The sequence below is a fragment of the Ovis canadensis genome, chromosome 15 (genome assembly GCF_042477335.2).
Source record: "Ovis canadensis isolate MfBH-ARS-UI-01 breed Bighorn chromosome 15, ARS-UI_OviCan_v2, whole genome shotgun sequence".
NCBI classification, from domain to species: domain Eukaryota; kingdom Metazoa; phylum Chordata; class Mammalia; order Artiodactyla; family Bovidae; genus Ovis; species Ovis canadensis.
Genome location: NC_091259.1, coordinates 56512667 through 56538994, shown reverse-complemented (window position 1 = coordinate 56538994; position 26328 = coordinate 56512667). Strand labels below are relative to the sequence as shown.

General features: G+C 37.8%; 2 protein-coding genes and 1 pseudogene across 8 annotated transcripts in view; all 3 read right to left on the bottom strand.

Moving 5' to 3' along the window:
* Positions 1–3648: 3648 nt before the first annotated feature.
* Positions 3649–4599, bottom strand: LOC138420472 (olfactory receptor 52A1-like). Its single transcript, XM_069553704.1, has one exon. The coding sequence runs from the start codon at positions 4597–4599 to the stop codon at positions 3649–3651; it is 951 nt and encodes a 316-aa protein (XP_069409805.1).
* Positions 4600–7493: 2894 nt separating this feature from the next.
* LOC138420152 (olfactory receptor 52A1-like) lies at positions 7494–17984 on the bottom strand (annotated as a pseudogene).
* A 5141-nt stretch (positions 17985–23125) lies between these two features.
* The window catches only part of LOC138420309 (olfactory receptor 52A5-like), a 45965-nt gene continuing 42762 nt past the window's right edge, over positions 23126–26328 (bottom strand). For 6 of the 7 annotated variants that reach the window (XM_069553433.1, XM_069553434.1, XM_069553435.1 and 3 more), the window contains one exon: positions 23126–26308. In XM_069553433.1, coding sequence (XP_069409534.1) covers positions 25289–26308 — 1020 coding nt within the window. In that variant the 3' untranslated portion in view covers positions 23126–25288. The remainder of the gene's footprint in view (positions 26309–26328) is intronic. The other variant, XM_069553436.1, reaches the window with a different exon arrangement.

Below are 26328 nucleotides of genomic sequence, written 5' to 3'. Positions count from 1 at the left end.
TCTCTTTCACTTTCATCAGAGGCTGTTTAGTTCTTCTTCACTTTCTGCCATAAGGGTGGTGGCATCTACATATCTGAGGTTTTTGATATTTCTCCCAGCAATCTTGATTCCAGCTTGTGCTTCCTCCAGCCCAGCATTTCTCATGATGTACTCTGAATATAATTTAAACAAGCAGAGTGACAATATGCAACCTTGATGTACTCCTTTTCCTATTTGGAACCAGTCTGTTGTTCCATGTCCCATTCTAACTGTTGCATCCTGACCTGCATACAGGTTTCTCAAGAGACAGGTCAGGTGGTCTAGTATTCCTATCTCTTTCAGAATTTTCCACAGTTTATTGTGATCCACACAGTCAAAGGCTTTGGCATAGTCAATAAAGAAGAAATAGATGTTTTTCTGGAACTCTCTTACTCTTTAGATGATCCAGTGGATGTTGGCAATTTGATCTCTTGTTCCACTGCCTTTTCTAAAACCAGCTTGAACATCTGGAAGTTCATGGTTCACATAATGCTGAAGCCTGGCTTGGAGAATTTTGAGCATTCCTTTACTAGCATGGGAGATGAGTGCAATTGTGCAGTAGTTTTAACCTTCTTTGGCATTACCTTTCTCTGGGTTTGGAGTGAAAACTGACCTTTTCCAGTGCTGTGGCCACTAAATGTAATACTTGGGTGCAATCTCAACAATGGCAAAATGATCTCTGTTCATTTCCATTCAATATCACAGTAATCCAAGTCTATGCCCCAGCTAGAAATGTCAAAGAAGTTGAAGTTGAACAGTTATATGATGACCTACAAGACCTTCTAGAACTAACACCAAGAAAAGATATCCTTTTCATCATAGAGGACTGGCATGCAAAAGTAGGAGTCAAGATATACCTGGAATAACAGGCAAATTTGGCCTTGGAGTACAAAATGAAGTAGGGCAAAGGATAACATGGTTTTACCAAGAGAATGCACTGTTCATGGAAAACACTATCTTCCAGCAACACAAGGGATGACTTGACGTGGACATCACCAGATGGTCAATACTAAAATCAGATTGATTATATACTTTGCAGCCAAAGATGGAGAAGCCCTATACTTTCAGCAAAAACAAGACCAGGAGTTGACGTGGCTCACATCATGATGTGCTCTGCATGCCAGGCTGGAGGAAGCACAATCTGGAATCAAGATTGCTGGGAGAAATATCATCAGAAGTGCAGATAATACATACCACCCATATGGCAAAAAGCAAAAGGGAACTAAAGAGCCTCTTGGTGAAAGTAAAAGAAGAGAGTGAAAAAGCTGGCTTAAACTTCAAAAAACAAAGATCATGATATACGGTCCCATCACTTCATGACATGTCGAAACAATGGAAACTATGACAAACTTTATTTTCTTGGCCTCCAAATCACTGCAGATAGTGACTGCAGCTCTGAAATTAAAAGACACTGGCTCCTTGGAAGAAAAGCTAAGACATACCTAGACAGCATATTAAAAAGCAGAGACATTACTTTGCTGACAAAGGTCTGTCTAGTCAAAGCTATGGTTTTTCCAATAGTCATGTATGAATGTGAGAGTTGGATCATAAAGAAAGTTGAGTGCAGAAGAATTGATGCTTTTGGACTGTGGTGTTGGAGAAGACTCTTGAGAGTCCCTTGGACTGCAAGGAGATCCAACCAGTCCATCCTAAAGGAAAACAGTCCTGACTATTCATTGAAAGGACAAATGCTGAAGCTGAAACCAATACTTGTGGCCACCTGATGCAAAGAACTGACTCATTGGAAAAGACCCTGATTCTGGGAAAGACTGGGGACAGAAGAAGGGAATGACAGAGGACGAGATGGTTGGATGGCACCACCCATTCAATGGACATGAGTTGGAGCAAGCCCCGGGAGTTGATCAACAGGGAAGCCTGGCCTGATGACGTCCATGGGGTCACAAAGTCTGACATGACTGAGAGCTGAACTGAACTAAACTGAGGTTTCCTGGCACTGAAGATTGTACACATTTTAAATTTTAATTAGTGTTGTCAAATTGCTTGTCCTAATGTACACCTTTACTTATTGTTAACTGAAAACTGTTCTGGAATAGTTTCCCAAATTGCTAAAATCTCCTTTGCTATGATAGGATAAATACTTTAGGCTATAAATTAAAGGTTGAATTTTAGTATTCATTTCATAGAGAAGATAATATAGAATTAATTTTTTGTTTGTTTTGTTTTCTCAGAATTGTAGCTACAACCTAAAGCTGAAGAAAAATTCACTAAGTTACTAATAGTTGCCAGGCTCACTTAAGTTGTACTTGTCTCTGCTGCTGCTGCTGCTAAGTCACTTCAGTCGTGTCCGACTCTGTGTGACCCCATAGACGGCAGCCCACCAGGCTCCCCCATCCCTGGGATTCTCCAGGCAAGAACACTGGAGTGGGTTGCCATTTCCTTCTGCAATGCAGGAGAGTGAAAAGTGAAAGGGAAGTCACTCAGTCGTGTCCGACTTCGCGACCCCATGGACTGCAGCCCACCAGGCTCCTCCGTCCATGGGATTTTCCAGGCAAGAGTACTGGAGTAGGGTGCCATTGCCTTCTCCATGTCTACTGCTACTACTGACTATCATCTCTCCTGCTCACGATTTTCCCATTTCCTGCTCCAGTCTTAGCATTTGAGAGAGTGAGGACATTCATGATTTGTCCTGTAGCTTCCTTATTCCCTGATGTTGGGAGAGTAGATAGTGTGACTTTCCACACCTGGACCCAAGGGAGTCAGAACAATAAAATTCCCATGAGGATTGGATGTTTCTCACAATGTGAGAGACTGACACTCTGGTCCTCTAAGTATTTAATTTCCTATAAAATCTAGAGATTTATTTGTGCATTCTACAACCATTTCTCTCTCATTATCATGTGTCTCTTTTCCTCTCATTTGCTTAGAAATATAAGGCTACAAAGTTTACAAATGCAATATAATTAGTCGCTGCGTCAAATGTTCCATTATGCTGCTATTCTGTAGCATAGTATTTATAACAGCCTAAGATTTTAATAACATTAGATGAATTAATAAAAAGTAAATGATAAAAACAGCAGAAAAAGCACTGTTGTGGAAAATTAAGCACTTTACTGCTCATGATTTTTGTGCCTATAACTTCCTGAATGACCCTGAAAATATACTGAAATTTTTAGACTTTATTTTCTCATTACTAACATAAAGATAGAATTTCTCTTTTGCTTTATTTCTGATAAGAACAGTAACATACACTTCCTTCATTTTTTTTTTTTAAAGAAGATCCACATGACCAGGAAACAAAATCAAGAACTAAATTTACTGAGTATCTGAACACTGTAGAACATCATTGAGAGATCCATAATTTGTGAATCTTTCCAGAGTTGGACATTTACAAGAGAACACTCAAGCAGGTGCTAAAAAAAACTGAAAGAGAAATTTAAAAGAGAAACATTCACTATTTCCCTCTTTTATGTTTCTAATTCTCAATAGGATCCACAATCCTATAGACTGTTTTCATGCCCCAATAGCTAATAGCTAATAGCTAACATTCTGGCAAGTTGAAAAAAATTAAATAGAAAATCTGAGCATTTCTAATAAGAAGGACTTTTTGTTGTTTTATCATGTTGTGAAATACTGTTGCTATTCACAAAAAGGTAAACATAAAAGCTTTTCTCACAGCAAATTTTTTGAACAAAATATTTTTACCATATGGACACGGATCTGCTTGGTCTTTGCACCATAAACAAGTGGATTGAGAAATGGAGGGACCAGCAGATAAGTGCTAGAAAAGAGGATGTGAATATAAGGAGGGATGTGGGAACCAAATCTATGTGCAAAGAAGGAGAAGAAACCAAGGGAGTAGAACTGGAGGAAGACACAGATGTGAGCGACACAAGTGTTGAATGCTTTCAACCTAGCCTCCTTCTGAGGCAAACGAAAAACTGTGATGAATATTTGTATGTAGGACAACGTGATTAACACAATGTCAAGCCCCGCAACAGTGAAGGCCACAAACAAACCGCAGATTTTGTTAACCCTGATATTTTCTGCAGCCAGTTTCACAACAGCCATATGTTCACAGTAGGAATGAGAGATGACTGTTGTATGGTAAAATTGTAATCGAATCTTTATCAGTATTAGGCATGGTGTTACAAGAATGGCAGCCCTGAGTGTTACCATAGCTGCTATTTGAGTGACTAACTTGTGAGAGAAGATGGCAGCATGTCTGAGTGGATAACAGATGGCTACATAGTGGTCCAGGGCCATGGCTAGGAGGATGCCTGATTCTGTGCACTGAAATGTGTGGATGAGCCACATTTGAAGCAAGCAAGAATCAAAATATATCTCTGTTACATGAAACCAGAAGATTCCAAGCATCTTGGGCACAATGCTTGTGCTGAGAGCAATATCTGTGACTCCTAACATGCCTAGGAAAATATACATGGGCTGATGGAGGCTGCGTTCTGACATGATGATAATCAAAAGCAAGAAATTTCCAATCATAGCGATTAGATACATGGCACAAAATGGAACCCCAATCCAGCACTGCACAGATTCAAGGCCTGGGACTCCTATAAGGGTCAGCACAGAAGGCATGAAGATTGTAACGTTGGAAATGGACATAATCCTTGAGTCTCCTGATGCAAACCCAAGTTTCTAATTCAATTCTACTTTCTTTCCATCTTTCTGTTTTTGCCCAAAGTCATCATATTGAGTCTTTCTGATTTATGCAGAAATCTTGGATAATATCATCAGTCTCATTTACATGTAAAGGGTAAAACAAAGGTCAACAGAGAGACATCACTGTTTTAGGAAAGACATCCACAGACACAGTACCATAGTTCTTGTACCACAAAAAAAATTTATGTGCAGAGCTAGGCAATGCTTTAAAACATGAAAAATAACTGAACTGGGAAACAAACTGCTGTATTGACTATTATTTCATTCCAGACCTGTGGGCAAAGAAAATAGACTTGTTTATATTGTGTGAAAGTTACATTTGAATCAGAATTTAATGAATCTCTCCACATTACATAGTTCAGTTAACAGCTTTACTAGTCTCTTTTTCTCTATTGGCTGCTTGCTAAGTCACTTCAGCAGTGTCTGAATTTATGAGACCGCAAGGACTGTGTCTACCAGGATCCTCTATCCACGGGATTCTCCAGGCAAGTATGCTGGAGTGGTTTGCTATAACCTCCTCCAGGGGATCTTCCTGATTCAGGGATAGAACCTGTATCTCTTAAGTCCCCTGCATTGGCAGGCGGGTTAGCACCTCTTTTTCTTAGTTGTCTCTAAATCAGGCATGGTTGGCTTGGACCAGCAAATACACAATCTCTGCTCAGTGTATTAGAATGACAAATTTCCTATTAAAAATGATTGAGGTAGAAACTCTTGTCATTCAAAGCATATGTTTATCTACCAATCAATGCAATCTGTCTTTATGTAAGTTTGGTAGTCCTTTATGAGAACGTGAAGGAAGAGTTGAAGGAAAGGTCATTCAAATCCATGTGCACTTAGCAAATTTGAGCAAAAGTTGTTACATTTTACATTTCTAATAAAACTGTACTATTTTTGCCTATATTTCTAAAAGCTGAGTTACATAAAATTTATTGTGTGCTTAAAAATTAAAGATTTCAAATCAAAGATTAAAAAAAATTTATATGTAGTGTAAGATACCTAGAGGAGAGGGAATTTCTAGGACATAAGGGAAACAGCAGCAGCAATGTATAGCGGCAACAGGACTCATTCTTCATGGCTCAGGGGTGTAAGGACATGGGCAAAAGTGTAACTTGACTGAAATACAGACTGTTTCATGGGTTTAAAATATCCATAATGGCCATTAATATGAGAATCATCTAACTAAGGCTCATGTATTCTTCATGAAATAGATAATCTGGAATACTTGGGCTTCCCTGGTAGCTCAGTTGGTAAAAAATCAGCCTGCAAAGTAGAAGACCTGGATTCAATCCCTGGGTTGGGAAGAGTCCCTGGAGAAGGGAAAGTCTACCCACTCCAAAATTCTGGCCTGAGAATTTCATAGACTGTGTAGTTCATGGGTTCGTAAAGAGTCTGACATGACCGAGTGACTTTCACATAGCTGCCATTAGCATGAGAATTGCCTAATTGAGGGTCAGGAATTCTTCATGAAATAGACAGTCTGGAATACTTAATGGTTGTTGTGCAATGGGAGCATGAAAATGGGATTCATGGTCTTGTAAGGGGTCACAACAACCAACCAAATTGTACTTGCAGATGTGAATATTATAAACTATCAATAATACATCACTTAAAGTACATCTCTCTGTTTCAAAAATTTTATATAGCTATGCTTTGACTTCTAATAGGGGGTACAGTTCTCAGAGCTTTATGAGATGATGTTCCTGGTTTATAATCTTCAATTTGTTGTTCAGTCGCTAAGTTATCCCTGACTCTTTACAACGCCATAAACTGGAGCACATCAGGCTTTCCTGTCCTTCACTATCTCCCAGAGCTTGCTCAAACTCATGTCCATCAAGTCAGTGATACCATTCAACCATTTCACCCTCTGTAATCCTCTTCTCCTCCTGCCCTCTGTCTCCCATCATCGAGGTTTTTTCCCATGAGTCAGCTCTTCCCGTTAGGTGGCCAAAGTATTGAAACTTCAGCTTCAGCATCAGTTCTTTCGCTGAATATTCAGGGTTGATTTCCTTTAGGATGGACTGGTTTGATTTCCTTGCAGCCCAAGGGACTCTCAAGAGTCTTCTCCAACATCACAATTAAAAGGTATCAATTCTTTGGCCCTTAGCCTTCTTAATGGTCCAACTCTCACATCCATACATGACTACTGGAAAAACCATATCTTTGACTAGATGGACACTTGTTAGCAAAGTTATGTCTCTGCTTTTTAATAAGATGTCTAGGATTGTCATAACCTTTCTTCCAAGTAGGCAGTTGTCATTCAATTTCATAGGTGCAGTCACCATCAGCAATGATTTTGGAGCCCAAGAAAATAAGACCTGTTACTGCTTCCATTGTTTCCCCATCTATTTGCCATGAAGTGATGGGACCAGATGTCATCATCTTCGTTTTTTGAATGTTGAGTTTTAGGCTAATTTTTTCACTCTCTTCTTTCACCTTCAAGAGGCTCTTTAGGCCCTCTTCACATTCTGCCATTATGGTGGTATCATCTGCATATCTGAGGTTATTGATATTTCTCCCAACAATCTTGATTCTAGCTTGTGTTTCATACAGCTCAATATTTTGCATAATGTACAATGCATATAAGTTAAAGAAACAAGGTGACAATACACAGAGTTGATGTACTCATTTTCCAATTTTGAGCCAGTCCATTGCTTCATATCTGGCTCTAAATGTTGCTTCTTGGCCACGGTACAGATTTCTCAGGAGGCAGGTAAGGTGGTCTGGTATTCTCATCTCTTGAAGAATATTCCACAGGTTGTTGTGATCCATACAGTCAAAGGCTTTAGCAGAATCAATGAAGCAGAGTGGATGCTTTTCTGGAATTATCTTTCTTTTTTCTATGATCCAACAGATATTGGCAATTTGATCTCTGGTTCCTCTGCCTTTTCTAAATCCAGCTGGTACATATGAAAGTTTTCACTTAACGTACTGTTCAAGCCTAGCTGAAGGATTTTGAGCGTTACCTCGCTATTCTGTGAAATGAGCACAGCTGTTCAATAATTTGAACATTCTTTGGCATTTTCTTTCTTTGCGATTGAATGAAAATTGACTTTTTCCAGTCTTGTGGCTCTTTTGGACAACTCAAGAAACAAAAATGTTCTCAAGTTTTCCAAAATTGGGAGCATATTGAGGGCAGCACTTTAATAACATCATCTTTTAGGATTTTAAATAGCTCAGCTGGAATTTCATCATCTCTACTAGCTTTGTTTGTAGTAATGCTTCCTAAGGCCCACTTGACTTCACACTGCAGGATTCTAGCTCTAGGTGAATAACCTCACCATTGTGGTTATTTGGGTCATTAAGAACTTTTTTTATATTGTTTTTCTGTGTATTCTTGCCATGTCTTCTTAATCTCTTCTGCTTCTGTTAGGTCATTGCCATTTCTATCCTTTATTGTCCCCATCTTTGCATAAAGTGTTCACTTAGTATCTCTAATTCTCTTGATGATATCTTTACTCTTTCCCATTCTATTGTTTTCCTCTTTCTTTCCATTGTTCACTTAAGAATGCTTTCTTTTCTCTCCTTGCTGTTCTGTGGAATGCTACATTCAGTTAGTTATATCTTTCTTTTTGCCCTCTGCTTTCCATTTCTCTTCTTTTCTCAGCTATTTGTAAGGCCCCCTCAGACAACCATTTTGGCTTCTTGCATTTATTTTTCTTGGGATGGTTTTGGTCAATGCCTCCTGTACAATGTTGTGAACCTCTGTCCATAGTTCTTCAGGCACTCTGTCTATGAGATCTAATCCCTTGAATCTATTTGTCACTTTCACTGTATAATTATAAGGGATTTGATTTGGGTCATACCTGAATGGTAACCCACTCCAGTATTCTTGCCTGGAGAATCCCATGGATGGAGGAGCTTGGTGGGTTACACTCCATGGGTCGCAAAGAGTCAGACATGACTGAGCAACTTCTCTTTCACTTGAATGGCCTAGTGGTTTTCCCTTACTTTCTCTGAACCTAGATCTCCTAGGGGATTTTTTTTTTTTACCATCTGAGTCACCAGGGAAGACTTTAAGAGGTGGAGAGTGAAGAGAGGCAGGTTGTACAGGAGTGGTAAAGTATTAGTCACTCTGTTATATGACTCTTTGTTAACCTATGGACTATAGCTTGTCAGGCATCTCTATCCAAGTAATTTTCCAGGCAAGAACAACTGAAGTGGGTAACCATTCCCTTCCCTACAGGATCTTCCCAACTCAGGGATCAAACCTGGGTCTTCTACATGGCAGGCAGAATTTTCTCCATCTGAGCCACCAGGGAAGCCCAATGTTCAACTGGGCACAAATAAAATTTTCCACTTCTTAGATTACTTTTTTCATTGACACAACTTTATGAGTCCTGATAATACTCTTCTAGGGCAGAGTTTCCTAAAGAGAAGAAAAAGGGTGAAATCACTCAGTCATGTCTGACTCTTTGTGACCACATAGACTGTAGCCTACCAGGTTCCTCTGTCATGGGATTTTCCAGGCAAGAGTAATGGGAGTGGGTTGCATTTCCTTTTCCAAGGGATCTTCCAAACCCAAGGATTGAACCTGAGTCTCCTGCATCACAGGCAGAGCCTTTACCCTCTGATCCACCAGGGAAGCCCCGGGTTTGCTAACCTTGGTGCAGCTGACATGTAGTTCAGATCAATTTTTTGTTTTGGAGTAATTTTCAGCATTGTAGAATATTTAGCAACATTCCTCTTTCCTAAACATTGGATGTCTGGAGAAGGAAATGGCAACCCACTCCAGTGTTCTTGCCTGGAGAATCCCAGGGATGGGGGAGCCTCATGGGCTGCCGTCTATGGGGTCTCACAGAGTCAGACACGACTGAAGCAACTTAGCAACAGCAGCAGCAGCAATCATTGGATGTCAGTAGCTCTTTCTTGTTTTGGCAATGAAAAGTATATTCAGGTATCACCAAATATCTCCTGGATGTGAAAGGAATAGCACATCACCTCAGTTGCTAAACATTGTTGTATAGTTTTATACAGCAGGAATAAAAAACAATAACAGTTTTTAATGTATAAGAATTGATAGTTTTATGACTTAATCCAAATGTGCAGAATAAATTGCTTATAAAAGGGAATCATTTTTCAACAAAAATTAACCAGATAAAAGAGATGGAGAAGGGCACTCCAAGATAGTTTGTACAAAAATCACAGAAGCCTGTGAGATATGGTGAGGCTGTATATCAATAAACATTTATCACATATAAATCAGTTCATAAGCAGAAATGATGGTTAATATAAAGGATTGAATATTGCATGTGAAGTTAGTATTTTAAACCATTTGATTTTTCCTCTTGGGGTTGAAGAATAGGTTTCTGTGGAAGGTAAAAAAATATCATCTGCTGGGAAGTTAATTAATGGCTTGAAAAACATGGCAGCTAAGTGTAAAGGGATCTAGTCACAAACATACTTGTGACAGTGCATAATTATATCATAAAGTAATGTGATACAGCAAAAGAATAATAAGAATGGAAAATATGCAAAACTCATTGTCTTATGTAGCAGAAATTAGAGGAAATGAGGTTAAAAGTGTGTGGTTTGAGATTTACAGCAATGAATGACAAAAGACAAGCTGAAAGACACTCTGTGTTTTTAGAAAGGGAGTAAAGATATCTTAAACTCTTGAAATTCAAAAGCCTGGGTAAATATACCTTGGTCATCTTATAGCATAAAACCTGAATTATTAGTATTCCTTACAACTCCAATTTTAAATCAACCCAAATCCCAGGATCTAAAAGATTTAAAGAATCCAGGACTCTAATCCCATACTCTCTACAATCTCAGGAATATTTTCTCTTGAAAGTCTCCACTGATCTCATTCATCCACTAATTTCTGTCTCAAGTACTCCAGTGAATACAGAGGACTCTTTTTTTGTTTTCTGAAATAGCATATCATGTTTTAGGAAAGCTCCAGATGACAAATAGCTATTCTTTAAAATGAACGTTAAATTGCCTTTTTAAAAAAATTTTAGTCTCAAATATATACATACTCCAATGATACACATTAGCCATGGGTCGTGGCTGTCAATTGTCAAGGATCTGAAGCCACTCAACGGAATTTAAATCCTGGATGGTCCTACTTAGCTTTGCCTGCACTGTACTCAATTATGAAATTTTACATTGTCTCATTTTCTTTATTATAAAGAAATATCATGGATAGAAACAAATTATGATGTGATTTATTACATGATATAATCCATCTAAATATTTGGAAGGAATCATAAGATGTATTGATCTGTCAATAAATGCCAGCTCTTAATCAATGCACATTTATCTTTTTTTCACTAATATTAAATGAGTGCTTTATGTGAAAGAGATATTAAATTGAGATATTAAATGAGTCCTTCATTTGAAAGAAGCATTTCTACAGAATTACTTGATGGGTATCTTTTTTCCTGCATCTTTTCCAGTCTGAGCATGTGTAACTTCCTAATCTTTTAACAAACAGGCTTTCCATTCATCTATCAACACAGATATTCTCCAAAAATCTTTCTTTTTTCAAACTTGCTTTACAACTTGTCACCAAGTGTAGCGTTAACTGATTCAAAAATGCTATGAAAAGCATGAGACACATCTGCCTAGTGATTGAACACTCAACTACTATAAGACTGTATTGCTTTTTTTTTTTTTCATCCTGGAATTACATAGGATCACATGGCATACACATTCTTTTTGAAACCAACCCTCCAGTTTCCCATAATCAGTGCAGAATCTCTATCCCATTGACTTACCAGGGGTCATCTGTGATAATACACAGAGAAGCCATAAAGGAGAAAATGTTCTGACGCTTCAGATAGTGAAGGGTGAATGTTTTATACTATAGGATGCACCTGGGGACAGGTTTTCACAAATCTCTAGTGCGTGTTAAATTTCACTGGGGACAAGGATGCAAAAGAAAGCACACTATCATTCAGAACATACAAGATTTTTTCTCTGATATTTGGTTTAGCATCTAAAAATAATTCTCAACCTTTGGTTTCATTTTAGGACTGGGAACCAAAATAAGCCTCTTTTAAAAAATTCCTAAGAGAAGACAGTGCTGAAGACCAGACAAAACAAATCAGTGATACTTATTTACAAAAATAATGGGACAATAATGGTAAATAAAAACAGCTTGAGATATTCAGACTAGTCAGCATAGACATACTGACAGAGAAATAAAATAATGTGTTTTTAATCTAATTCTATATTTCTTGTTTAAGGTTACTGACTTATTTAGGGTCCTAACAGGTGCTGACTTTGGAACATTCACCTCAGAGCCTCAGTTACAATTTCTGAGCTTCTTCCATGCAAGAGCTGATTACACAAATCTTTCTAGTATCCAAATTATCTCTCTCCAAGTTGTTCCAGTCATATTTAGAATTATTATGAAAGGATTGTATATATTTTCACAAATTGATATCAACTTCCCAAACTGAAACTGTTATTTATGACAGGTATTTATTAGATTGAAAGAAGACTTTGTGCCTTCCAATAGGATTTTAAGCTTTAATATTATGAAAGGAATTATCTTGGATTCATTGAAGAGTACAAGAGAGAGGCTAACAACCCTGGATCACCTGGCTAACAACCCTGGATTTCCTGATGACTTTACTTGAAGTCACACTGGTTTTGTCCTGTGTCATTGGGTCAGGCCCCATTCAGTAGACTTGTTCTTTTTGAATTAAGACTCTCTGACCACATCCTCATATTAAACTGCCATAAACTTATCATCCTCCTAGAGAAAGAAATGGTATAGGATCGAGGGCAGTTATACGAAGGAACCCAGCTCAACCAGGGTCAGGGTGTGTGTACATCTTTGTGTCTGGACACTCAGTGATTCATATCAGCAGATTGAAATCAGCCGTAGCTGAGGATTTGTACCAGAAAAAAATAAAACACAAAACCAGTGCACATCATTAAATAAAAAGAAATAAATTTAAATGAAATCTGGGAAATATAAATGTAAAGGGTCTAGACATGCTTATACTTTTTGTGGAATTTTCTGAATAAAGATGGACATCCTTACCATGCAGAGAGAAGGGAACTATGGATAAGTTGGCCAGATATCTGCTTCCTGGTGCAAGAGTAGACTCAGGTACCTCATGCAATAGAATATCATTCAAGTATGAAAGTAAATGAAATTCTTATTTATGCTACAACTCAAATGAATCTTGAGAACATTATTCTAAGTCAAAGAAACCAGACTCAAAGGCCAAATATTGTTTCATTTCATTTACATAAGATGTCCAGAGATGACAAATCACAGACACAGAACATCAACTAATGTGTGCCATGAAATGGGGTTGGAGAATGGGGAGTGGCTGCTAAGGGGGATGGACTATCTTTATTAAATGTACTGGAATTTGATAGTAGTGATGATTGCACAGGTTTTGGGATATGTCAAAAACCAGAGATTAATACTCTCTAAAGAGTGTGCTATATGGTATGAAAATTATATCTCAATAAATAAAAAAAAACTTACTTACCATGGTATATACAGACCATACAAGAAATAAAATATTAGATATATGCTTTTAAATTTAGGATATATCAAATAAATGTGGTGACACGATTTTGTGACCGACAACTCAGCTTAACTCAGGTGTAATTGTTAAATATTCATTCTGCGGAGAAAGTTTATATGGGAATTCTGGCTTTTTATTCAATTTTCTATAAACCTTAAACTCTATAAAAAGTAAAGGAAATTAATTGAAACTAATTTAATAGTAGAAAAAAATTATCATTCCACAAATAGGAAAACATTAAATGATTAAGTTATTTCAGTTTGGAACAACTCTTCCTTCATATGTCTTCAGTAGGAAACCATTTAAATTATTCTATTGTGAGAATAAATGTTCATTATGAAAAGTTTGGTAGAATTTTTGTGCGTTTATTTTTTAAATCCTTCATGCAATATACATTTATTCATATTTAAAATTTAATATGTATGTGTAAGTCAGGAGTATACAAATAGATTGCACATGTGACCTATATGGAAAAAGAAGTTACACACAGAAGAAATGAAGAGGTGCTGTGATGCATGCTATGAGCATTATTGGGAGATGTAGAGAAAAAAAATTAGGAAAATGGCTAAATTTCTTAGAGGAAACATTTAACTAAATTCTAAATGTAGGATAGAAGTCAGCTGGGCAAAAAATACATGTTTGCATACAAAATATCAGGAATAAGATACAGATGCATCAAGTACTTTATGTTGAAAATATAACAGTGTTTAAATGAAAACTGCCAGCAAATGAAAGATGAAAAACCTAGTATTTTATTTTTCACAAGATCATATGTAAGACTGAAAAAAAAAGAATAGATAGTGACTAATGGGAGAGAAGATAAATTATTTGAGGATACTTTACAGATAAATACTAAGATCAAATGATTGGTTAGGTGTACAATGTGGAATTGCAGCCAACATCAAAGGTAAATGATGTTTCTGGATTGGTTAACTGAGTGAATAATGGCAGCCATTTCTAAATTGAGATATTTAAAGAACAGTTCTTGATACAAACACATCTTACATTGATGTACAGAATTTGTCGAGTATTGTAAGAAGCTTCCTTATACAATTTACCCAGATTTATATATTTTTTTACATTTTGCTCAATTTTGCTTTACCACTGAACAATTCTATATATATATGGATAGATATATGATAGTTAGATAATTTTTATGAAGTGTTTATGAGGAAGGAAAGTTATGACCAACCTAGATAGCATATTCAAAAACAGAGACATTACTTTGCCAACAAAGGTCCATCTAGTCAAGGCTATGGTTTTTCCAGTAGTCATGTATGGATGTGAGAGTTGGACTGTGAAGAAAGCTGAGTGCTGAAGAATTGATGCATTTGAACTGTGGTATTGGAGAAGACACTTGAGAGTCCCTTGGACTGCAAGGAGATCCAACCAGTCCATTCTGAAGATCAGCCCTGGGTGTTCTTTGGAAGGACTGATGCTAAAGCTGAAACTCCAGTACTTTGGCCACCTCATGTGAGGAGGTGACTCATTGGAAAAGAGACTCTGATGCTGGGAGGGGTTGAGGGCAGGAGGAGAAGGGCACGACACAGGATGAGATGGCTGGATGGCATCACAGACTCGATGGACGTGAGTTCTAGTGAACTCTGGGAGTTGGTGATGGACAGGGAGGCCTACCGTGCTGCAATTCATGGGGTCGCAAAGAGTTGGACACAAGTGAGCAACTGAACTGAACTGAACTGATGAGTAAATTCGAGACATAGTGTTCCTTTGCTCCTAAATAATTAAGTATGCTTCCTTAGGGAAAGGATAGTCTACTGACTAACTGTAGTATTATAGACAGTATCAGGACACAGCACTGAAGTAATATTACAACCTAAGTATTAGCCCATATCCAAGGTTAAAAATAGTCCAAAGACCTATATGTACATTTTTCTTGCCCAAAATTCAATTCAGAATTATATAATGCATTTTATATTCATGTCTCCTTAGACTTCTTCAATCATAGCAATTCCTCAGACTTTTTGCCTTTGTCCTTTGTTTTGTTTCATTTTTGAGGATTCACTTACTTTGTATTTTAAACTTGATATTAAAGTCTAGTATAAGTACAGAAATTATACTTTGTACAGCTTAAGTGATTTTTTGCAAAGGAGACATAAATGCATAACAACCCAACTGAGGTTTAAAACATTATTTGCACCAAGAAGCTCCTTCCTGAATTGGTCATTACATCACCATTTCTGCAACGAAAGGAAAGGACCTATGTTCACTATTTACTCTTTTATGTTTCTTAATTTCTTTACCCAGATACAGTACATGAATCTATGTCACATAGCTGCCATGTCAGATTATGAAAAGTGACTTATGACAGCAAATTAAAAACAATAAAAATTAAATAGAAAACTAAATAATTTCAATCACATAGATTTTTGTAGTTTTATTTTGTTTTGAAATTTTGTTACCACGCAAAAAGAAAAAAGCTCGGTTGCCTTATTCATAGTAAATTTTATGAACAGAATATTTTTACCATATGCATAAGAATGTGCTTAGTCTTTGCACCATAGACAAGTAGATTGAGAAATGGAGGGAACACCAAGTAAATGCTAGAAATGAGGATGTGAATGTAAGGTGAGATGTGAGAACCAAACCTATGTCAAAAAAGGAGAAGAAGGCAGGGAGGTAGAGTTGGAGGAAGACACCAATATGAGTGATGCAAGTATTGAATACTTTCAACCTTGCCTCCTTCTGGGTCAAAAGAAAAAGCTGTGATAAATATACACAGGACAATGTAATGAATGTAAAGCCAAACCCTGCACAGTGAAGTTCAGTTCTTTCGCTCAGGCATGTCCAACTCTTCACAACCCCATAAACTGCAGCATGCCAGGCTTCCCTGTCCATCACCAGCTCCTGGAGTTTACCCAAACTCACATCCATTGAGTCGGAGATGCCATCCAACAATCTCATCCTCTGTCATCCCCTTCTCCTCCTGCCTTCAATCTTTCCCAACATCACGGTCTTTTCAAATGTGTCAGCTCTTCACATCAGGTGGCCACAGTATTGGAGTTTCAGCTTTAACATCGGTCCTTCAAACGAACACTCAGGACTGATTTCCTTTAGGATGGACTGGTTGGATCTCATAGCCATCAAAGGGACTCTCAAGAGTCTTCTCCAACACCACAGATCAAAATCATCAATTCTTTGGTGCTGAGGTTTCTTTAGAGTCCAACTCTCACATCCATACATGATCACAGGAAAAACCATAGCCTTGACTAGATGGACCTTTATTGGTAAAGTAATGTCTCTGCTTTTGAATATGCTGTCTAGGTTGGTAATAACTTTCCCTCCAAGGAGTAAGTGTCTTTTAATTTCATGGCTGAAATCACCACCCGCAATGATTTTGGAGGCCAAAAAAATAAAGTTTGACACTGTTTCCACTGTTTCCCCATCTATTTGCCATAAAGTGATGGGACCAGTTGCCATGATCTTCATTTTCTGAATGTTGAGCTTTAAGCCAACTTTTTTCACTCTCCTCTTTCACTTTCATCAAGAGGCTGTTTAGTTCTTCTTCACTTTCTGCCATAAGGGTGATGTCATCTGCATATCTGAGGTTTTTGATATTTCTCCCAGCAATCTTGATTCCAGCTTGTGCTTCCTCCAACCCAGCATTTCTCATGAGGTACTCTGCATATAAGTTAAATACACAGGGTGACAATATACTGCCTTGACGTAATCCTTTTCCTATTTGGAACCAGTCTGTTGTTCCATGTCCAGTTCTAACTGTTGCTTCTTGACCTGCATACAGGTTTCTCAAGAGGCAGGTCAAGTGGTCTGGTATTCCTATCTCTTTCAGAATTTTCCACAGTTTATTGTGATCCACACAATCAAAGGCTTTGGCATGGTCAATGAAGCAGAAATAGATGTTTATCTGGAACTTTCTCGCAACAGTGAAAGCCACAAACAAACCATAGATTCTGTTGACCCAGACATCTCCTGCAATCAGTTTCACAATGGACATATGCTCACATTAGGTGTGGTAGATGACTCTTGTATAATAAAATTGTAACTAGAACTTTATCAGTATTAGGCACCAGAATCTTTTCAGGTGGCGCTAGTGGCAAAGAACCTGCCTGCCAATATAGGAGATGTAAGAGAAGCAGGCTCAATCCCTTGGTTGGGAAGATCCCCTGGAGGAGGAAATGGCAACCCACTTCAGTACTCTTGCCTGGAGAATCCCATGGACAGAGGAGCCTAGCAGGCTACAGTCCATAGCGTCTCAGAGATGGACAGAATTGAAGCGACTTAGCATACATGCAGACATAAGAATGGTAGCCCTGAGTGGTACCACAGCCTTGATTTGGGGTAACTAAAGGATGGGTGAAGATGGCAATATGTCTCAGTGGATGGCGATTTAGTGGTCCAGGGCCATGGCAAGCAGGGTGTCCACCTCTATGCACTGTAATGTGTGAATAAGCCACTTTTGAGGCAATCAGGAATCAAAATAAATCTGTTACATGAAACCAGAAGATTCCAAGCATCTTGGGCACAATGCTGGTACGAAGGGCAATATCTGTGACTCCTAGCATGCCTAGGAAAATGTTTATGGCCTCATGGAATCTGTGTTCTGATTTGATAATGATAAACAGCAGGAAATTTCTAATCATAGGAATGAGATACATGACACAGAATGGACTCCCAATCAAACACTGCACAGACTCTAGGCCTGGGATCCCTATTAGGGTCAACACAGAAGACATGAAGACTGTAATGTTGGAAATGGACGTAGTGCCCTTGGGTCTTCTGATCCAAACAAATGTTTCTCAGTTAAAGCTACTACTTCCCTTTCTACCTTTTCTTTTCACCCAAAGTCAACATATTGAGTCCTTCTGATTTTATAGAAATCTGAGATCATATCATCCATCTCATTTACATATCTAAAGTATGAAAGAAAGATCCAAAGATATATATCACTCTTTTTTTAAATATAAATGTATTTATTTTAATTGGAGGTTAATTACTTTACAATATTGTATTGGTTTTGCCATACATCAACATGAATGCACCACAGGTATACACATGTTCCCCGTCCTGAACCCCACTCCCTCCTCCCTGTACCATCCCTCTGGGTCATCTCAGACTCAGCAATCCCACTGCTGGGCATACACACTGAGGAAACCAGAATTAAAAGAGACACATGTACCCCAATGTTCATTGCAACACTCTTTATAATAGCCAGGATATGGAATCAACCTAGATGTCCATCAACAGATGAATGGATAAGAAAGCTGTGGTACATATACACAATGGAGTATTACTCAGCGATTAAAAAGAATACATTTGAATCAGTTCTAATGAGGTGGATGAAACTGGAGCCAATTATACAGAGTGAAGTAAGCCAGAAAGAAAAACATCACTCTTTTTATGAAAGATATCCCATAAGTAGAAATCCACAGTTCTTGTACCACAGTAAAATCTTTTATGCAATATTTTAAAACCAGCAAAATAACTAAGGTAGAAAATAAACTTCTGACTTGACTATTTTAATTTCATACCTTTGGACCAAAAATAGACATTAATTTTTCTTGAAAATTTTACTTTAATCAAAGTTTGATGAATGTATCCACATTCTACTTAATTGCTTTGCTACTGTTTTTTGTCAGTTGTCTCTAAATCAGAAAGAGTTGGTTTGGACCAGCAAATACTCAGATCCTGACGAATATATGAGAGGGAAAAGTTTCCTATGAAAGAGAATAGGCCACGGGACTGGGAAAGGTATGTTTTCATTCTAATCCCAAAGAAAGACAATGCCAAAGAATGCTCAAACTACCGCACAATTGCTCTCATCCCACATGCTAGTAAAGTAATGCTCAAAATTCTCCAAGCCAGGCTTCAGAAATATGTGAACCGTGAACTCCCTGATGTTCAAGCTGGTTTTAGAAAAGGCAGAGGAACCAGAGATCAAATTGCCAACATCCGCTGGATCATGGAAAAAACAAGAGAGTTCCAGAAAAACATCTGTTTCTGCTTTATTGACTATGCCAAAGCCTTTAACTGTGTGGATCCCAATAAACTGTGGAAAATTCTGAAAGAGATGGGAATACCAGACCACCTGACCTGCCTCTTGAGAAATCTGTATGCAGGTCAGGAAGCAACAGTTAGAACTGGACATGGAACAACAGACTGGTTCCAAATAGGAAAAGGAGTACATCAAGGCTGTATATTGTCACCCTGCTTATTTAACTTCTATGCAGAGTACATCATGAGAAACGCTGGACTGGAAGAAACACAAGCTGGAATCAAGATTTCCGGGAGAAATATCAATCACCTCAGATATGCAGATGACACCACCCTTATGGCAGAAAGTGAAGAGGAACTAAAAAGCCTCTTGATGAAAGTGAAAGAGGAGAGTGAAAAAGTTGGCTTAAAGCTCAACATTCAGAAAACGAAGATCATGGCATCTGGTCCCATCACTCCATGGAAAATAGATGGGGAAACAGTGGAAACAGTGTCAGACTTTATTTTGGGGGGCTCCAAAATAACTGCAGATGGTGACTGCAGCCATGAAATTAAAAGACACTTACTCCTTGGAAGGAAAGTTATGACCAACCTAGACAGCACATTAAAAAGCAGAGACATTACTTTGCCGACTAAAGTCTGTCTAGTCAAGGCTGTGGTTTTTCCAGTAGTCATGTATGGATGTGAGGGTTGGACTGTGAAGAAAGCTGAGCACCGAAGAGTTGATGCTTTTGAACTGTGGTGTTGGAGAAGACTCTTGAGAGTCCCTTTGACTGCCAGGAGATCCAACCAGTCCTTTCTGAAGAAGATCAGTCCTGGGATTTCTTTGGAAGGAATGATGCTAAAGCGGAAACTCCAGTACTTTGGCCACCTCATGCGAAGAGCTGACTCATTGGAAAAGACTCTGATGCTGGGAGGGATTGGGGGCAGGAGGAGAAGGGGAGGACAGAGGATGAGACGGCCGGATGGCATCACTGACTCGATGAACTTGAATCTGAGTGAACTCCGGGAGTTGGTGATGGACAGGGAGGCCTGGCGTGCTGCGATTCATGGGGTCGCAAAGAGTCGGACACAACTGAGCGACTGAACTGAACTGATACATATATATATCCTTCTATCAAACTATACTATTTGTCCCTATGTAAGACAGAATATTCTTCAGGAGAATGTGAACGAAGAGTTTAAGAAAAGGTCATTGAAATCCATAAAGATTTATTGAATTTGGGCTAAAGTTCATTGCTGCAGTTTACATTTCTAGTTAACCTATATTTTTGCCTATAATTCTAAAAGTTTAAATCTTAATGTTTTTCCCTTACATTAGATCTAAAAATTCTTTAATAACTTTAATGTATATTACAGATACCTAGAGGGCGCAATCTCCAAGGAAGCAAGAGAAGCATCAGGAGTCATGTATAGCAGTAAGAAGACTCATTCTTAAAGACTCAAGGATAGGAACATGCGTAAATATGTAACTTAACTGGAATAGAGTCTTGTTTTGTGGGTTTTAACAGTTCAAAGTTACCAATACTATAAGATCTGGATAATTTAGGCTTATCAGTTCTTAATGAAATAGATAATCTGGAATACTTGCATCATTCTTGTGAACCCACAGATAAAGAATTAATAGAAAATGAAGAAATGCAGGGATATGTTCCTTAAAAGGAGTTAAACATAGAATAGAAATAGAAGACTGAGGATTGACATTGGGACATTAGAGATAATTGAGCACACACTACTGAGAAACTGAGGAATTTTGGATCTTTTCTCAATTCACTGAGAACTAATTTTTATGAAAACCTGGGTTATGAATTGTATTTTTTTTCTGATCAAAAGCATTACTTGTTAAATGTCATATAATTTAAATCAAATAATCCTCAAAACTATACATTGGAGAATTGTTTATAATTCTGAGAAAATAAAGTTAGCTTATTTCTTTCTTTCATAGACTCTCCAATAAAGTTGCTTTATGTCAGTAATCTCATGAAAAGCTAACCCTACAATGAATAGTCAATAAATCGGGCAGTAGTGCAGGAAGCAGTTGTGGTTCATGCTGCTAAAATGCAAGTAAAAGAATAAAAGGGTAATTTTAATGTAGGATTTGAACATGATCTGACAAGTACAGAGAGAGGAATAGCAGTTGGGAAGTATGTACGTGAATACAAGGATGATGGGATGGGGTGATTATTATTGAAAAAAATGGTAATGAAAAACTATGAAGATAAATTTGGGAGTAAAGAGACTTACTCACCAACTGTTGGGAGTTGGTTCTGCTCTAACTAGATACATGAAGACTACTGTCATTTTCATATCACTATCACCCATGGCTTGGAACTCCTCAGCTTGTCTTATTCCTTTGCATCATGTGTCCTGAAATAGCTCTTCCTTTTACCTGTACCTTTGTTAACTGCATATAGTCAACATCAGGAACTTTAATTATATGGTGCTGGACCATCTGCCATGGGTGCCCGTCTCTGAGATAACCTTTTATGCTTTTCTTTTTTATCTGCAATACAGAAGTCCCTCATCTTTTGCAGGTCTGTCTGAGATAATGTTTGTTTTTTGTTTGTTTGTTTGTTTTCATTTATTCTCCAGTAAAACTCACAATAAGGTCTGTGTTATTCTGGGGTATAGCATCAATTTATTCAGCTTGAATTGAAACAAAAAGCTGCTAGCTACTATTTAAAGGTTTTCTAATGGAATTGTGAAGAAGGAGGAGTTATAAACACAAAATGAGGCATTTATTACCCACTAGCTAATGACACGGGGTTTTAATCATGCCTCTTTGGGTTATCTGCACCTCTGTTCAGTTCAGTCACTCAGTCGTGTCCGACTCTTTGCAACCCCGTGAATTGCAGCATGCCAGGCCTCCCTATCCATCACAAACTCCCAGAGTTCACTCAAACTCATGTCCATCGAGTCCGTGATGCCATCCAGCCATCTCATCCTCTGTCCTCCCCTTCTTCTCCTGCCCCCAATCTCTCCCAGCATCAGAGTCTTTTCCACTGAGTCAACTCTTCGCATGAGGTGGCCAAAATATTGGAGTTTCAGCTTCAGCATCAGTCCTTCCAAAGAACACCCAGGACTGATCTCCTTTAGAATGGACTGGTTGGATCTCCCTGCAGTCCAAGGGACTCTCAAGAGTCTTCTCCAACACCACAGTTCAAAAGCATCAATTCTTTGGTGTTCCGCTTTCTTCACAGTTTAACTTTCACATCCATACATGACACTGGAGAAACCATAGCCTTGACTAGATGGACCTTTGTTGGCAAAGTAATGTCTCTGTTTTTGAATATGCTGTCTAGGTTGGTCATAACTTTCCTTCCAAGGAGTAAGTGTCTTTTAATTTCATGGCTGCAATCACCATCTGCAGTGATTTTGGAGCCCCCCAAAATAAAGTTTGACACTGTTTCCACTGTTTCCCCATCTATTTCCCATGAAGTGATGGGACCAGATGCAGTATCTCTGAAATCATTGCTACAACTTTCAGATAATTCTTTGCCATTCTCCACCCCCATACTACACACAGGCTAAGTACAGAGATTTATTTTTAATAGGCTGAGTTTTTTTTAATTAATTCATTTATTTTAATTGGAGGCTAATTACTTTACAATATGGTGGGTTTTGTCATACATTAACATGAATCAGCCATGGGTATATACATGTGTCCCACTGTCCTGAAGCCCCCTCCCACCTCCCTCCTCACCCCATCCCTCCCAGAGCACCATAGGCTGAATTTATTTTCTGTTGTTCTCATTGACAAATAAGTATAAAGTCTATTTAAATGTAAACATGTTCTATGCTAATGAATACTATTTAAATAGAATTCCTTCTATGTGACCTTTCCTTTTAATGAGGCAATTCTGATATGAATTTTATGTTCCATTCACTATTGAAAGTGGCATATTGAACTCTCCTACTATTTTTGTGTGGCTGTGTATATCTCCCTTTAGTTATATTAATGCTTGCTTCACATATTTTGGGTCTCTAGTATTTATAATGTATTTTCATAGTGAATTCTCCCTTTTAATATTACATGATGTCTTTGCTTTAAGTGACATTTTTTTTTCCAATGCTCTGCAGCTTACAAGATCTTAATTCTCTGTATGCATGCTTAGTTGCTCAGTCTTGTCTGACTCTTTGCTACCCCATGGAATATAGCCCATGGACTAGAGACTAACCCCATGGACTTTAGATTACAGGCTCTTCTGTCCTTGGAATTTTCCGAGCAAGAATCCTGGAGCTGGGTTGCCATTTCCTCCTCTGGGGATCTTCCCAATCCAGGGATCAAACCCACATGTCCTGCGTCTCCTGCATTGGCTGGGGATTCTTTACCACTGAGCCACCTGGGAAGTGCTTAGTTCCCTGACCAGGGACCAAATCCCTGACCCAAGGCAGTGAAAGTGCTAAGTCCTATCCACTGGACCTACAGGGAACTCATGCTGACAATTTTAGCTAAAAGCTTATTTTGTCTGATAAAAGCATCCCCATACCTGCCTTTTGTTTGTCATTGTCATGAAATTTCTTCTGTGCATTTACTTTCAGCCTCTATCTGTTCATAATTTTTAAATCTATTGACTCTCTTGTAGATAGTATATAGTTAGATTTAGTTTTTATTTAGTCATATATCTTTTACATATATCTGATTATCCATTAACAAGTTTTGTATTCCTTCTCTCACTGTTTTTTTTTTTTTTCACATTTTGGTTCATGATTTATATTTACAGAGCTTTTTAAAGCCAAATACTTTATGGGTCAAATTTATTTTTGCATTATTCAACAAGATGTCATTCCAAAATTTCTTCTACCTCCATGCTTTATTGTAGTAAAGTGTTTCCTTGGTTTATTTCTTTCTTGAACTGTGCATCAGTCCAAAATTAGAAATGAGATGTCCCTCCCTGTGTATGTGGTTCTTCTTAAAAACTCTCATGAGTCCTCAGTGTTAAAGATTGATTGAAGAAAATTTAAACATGATCTCTACCGGTGCAGCATCCTGAGGGAACATGAAGGTGCATGGGCAGAGGAATAGCAAAGAGTAAAGAAAGATCTGAAGTCTTTTTTTGGAAGTCAGTTTCTCCCATGACAGGTTTGATTTTAGCTCATATTTTAAGATGACATATTAAGTCATTCAGCGCATCATCATTGTTTACATTGATAATATTGGATTAAACTATAATGCTGATTTTCTGTAAGATAATATTATATGTTATCTTAAAGCCTTCAGGTTAACTGATCTTGAATACAATTGCTAAAAATAGGGAAATGTTAAATTGTTCATTATACAATGCCACTTTTATTGAAGTTTTAGGAAGTCTCAAGTATTATCCTTGTTCATACTAGTGTAAATAAGACACAATTACTGTCCTCTACATACTTGCAGTAGATGATTTTTAAGCATTGGAATTTATTTGTCTCTATTTTTAATTCTACAACTTAAACCTTCAAATTTGGGTAAAACTCAAATTTGGGTTAAAGTATTAAAATGCCTCTTGAAGGATGTGTTCTATTTAAGTCCTATGATCATTTTGTTTCCTAAAAACATTTTATCTGTGAATAGATCTAATTTATTTTTATAAATCTTTTTTGTGCTATCTTTCTCATACCACTAATTCCATGTTTACAGAATTTAGTTTACATCCTATAGGTTTTGTGTTGTTGTCATTGGTATTATTGATTTTATATTATTTTTATATCAGTATTTCAGAAAAAAAAGTAGACAAAAATAGATGTCATTAAAATTTTCAGAATATAGATTCACAAGGAGATAGCAGAAAATGACTCATGGCTAGAATTACAGCTAAGAGTTGGATTAACAGTTTGAAGATACAAATGTTTGACATAATCCTTAGAAGTTATCTGGGATCAACTGCTGTTTTCTACAATTTACTTATCTGTGCAGGTCTAAGTGTTAGTCAAGAGAAAACTCTAGGTTGTAAAGGACAGGGCAAAAATAATAATGGAAACAATTGGAAATCACAATATAAGAGTTTCTTAGAGAAGTAAACCAAAGTTCTTAAGTATTGGATGATTCATTAAGTGTCTCCTTTCATTATGAGTATCAGAGATTTAAAATATTTTTTCAGATGTAGAAATGTGTAGAAGACCTAGCTTTTAGCATATTGATGTTGCTACTTTGAACTAACCTAAATTTTCTTTACAAAGATCCCCTAATGATTAAAACGTTTGGAGCATACAAATACTGTTAGCACATGGTCACGGATTTGTTTGGTCTTCACTCCATAGACAATTGGGTTGAGAAAAGGTGGGACTAACAGGTAAAGGTTAGATAAAAGGATATGAACGTATGGTGGAATACGAGAACCAACTCTGTGTGTGAAGAAAGAGAAGAAGCCAAGGAGGTAAAACTGCAGGAAGACACAAATATGAGCGATGCATGTGTTAAAGGCTTTCAATCTTGCCTCCTTCTGGGGCAGTTGAAAGATGGTGACAAAGATCTGAATGTAGGACAAGGTGATAAAGATTATGTCAAATCCTAAGATAGTGAAGGCAACAAATAGACCATAGATCTTGTTGATCCGTGTATCTTCAATAGCCAGCTTCACAATGGCCATGTGCTCACAGTAAGAGTGGGAGACGACTGTGGTTCGGTAGAATTTGAGACGATATTTGATTAGTACCAGGCATGGTGCGCCAAGTATGGCAGCCCTGAGTGTCACCCCAACCCCAATGTGAGTCAAGAGTTTTTGGGAGAAGATGCTGGCATGTCTCAAGGGATTACAGATGGCCACATAGCGATCTAGGGCCATCGCCAGTAGGACACCGGATTCAATTCCCTGGAATGAGTGAAGAAGCCACATTTGTAGAAGACAGGCTTCAAAAGAAATCTCTATCAAATGAAACCAGAAGATGCCTAACATTTTGGGGAGAATACAAGTGCTAAGTGCAATGTCTGTGGCCCCCAACATAGCAAGAAAAATGTACATAGGACTATGGAGGCTGTTTTCATATTTGATTATCACCAAAATTAGAGTATTCCCAATTACTGCCATAAGGTACATGACACAGAATGGAATCCCGATCCAGCATTGCACTGACTCCAGGCCAGGAATCCCGATGAGTGTTAATACAGAGGGCATGAAGACTGAGCCATTGGGTCCCAGCATGGCGATTGGGTCAGTAGAATCAAGTAGGGATATTGCTGTTTCATCTCCTATTCCCTGTTGAGTCTCAAAAAATAAAAATAAGG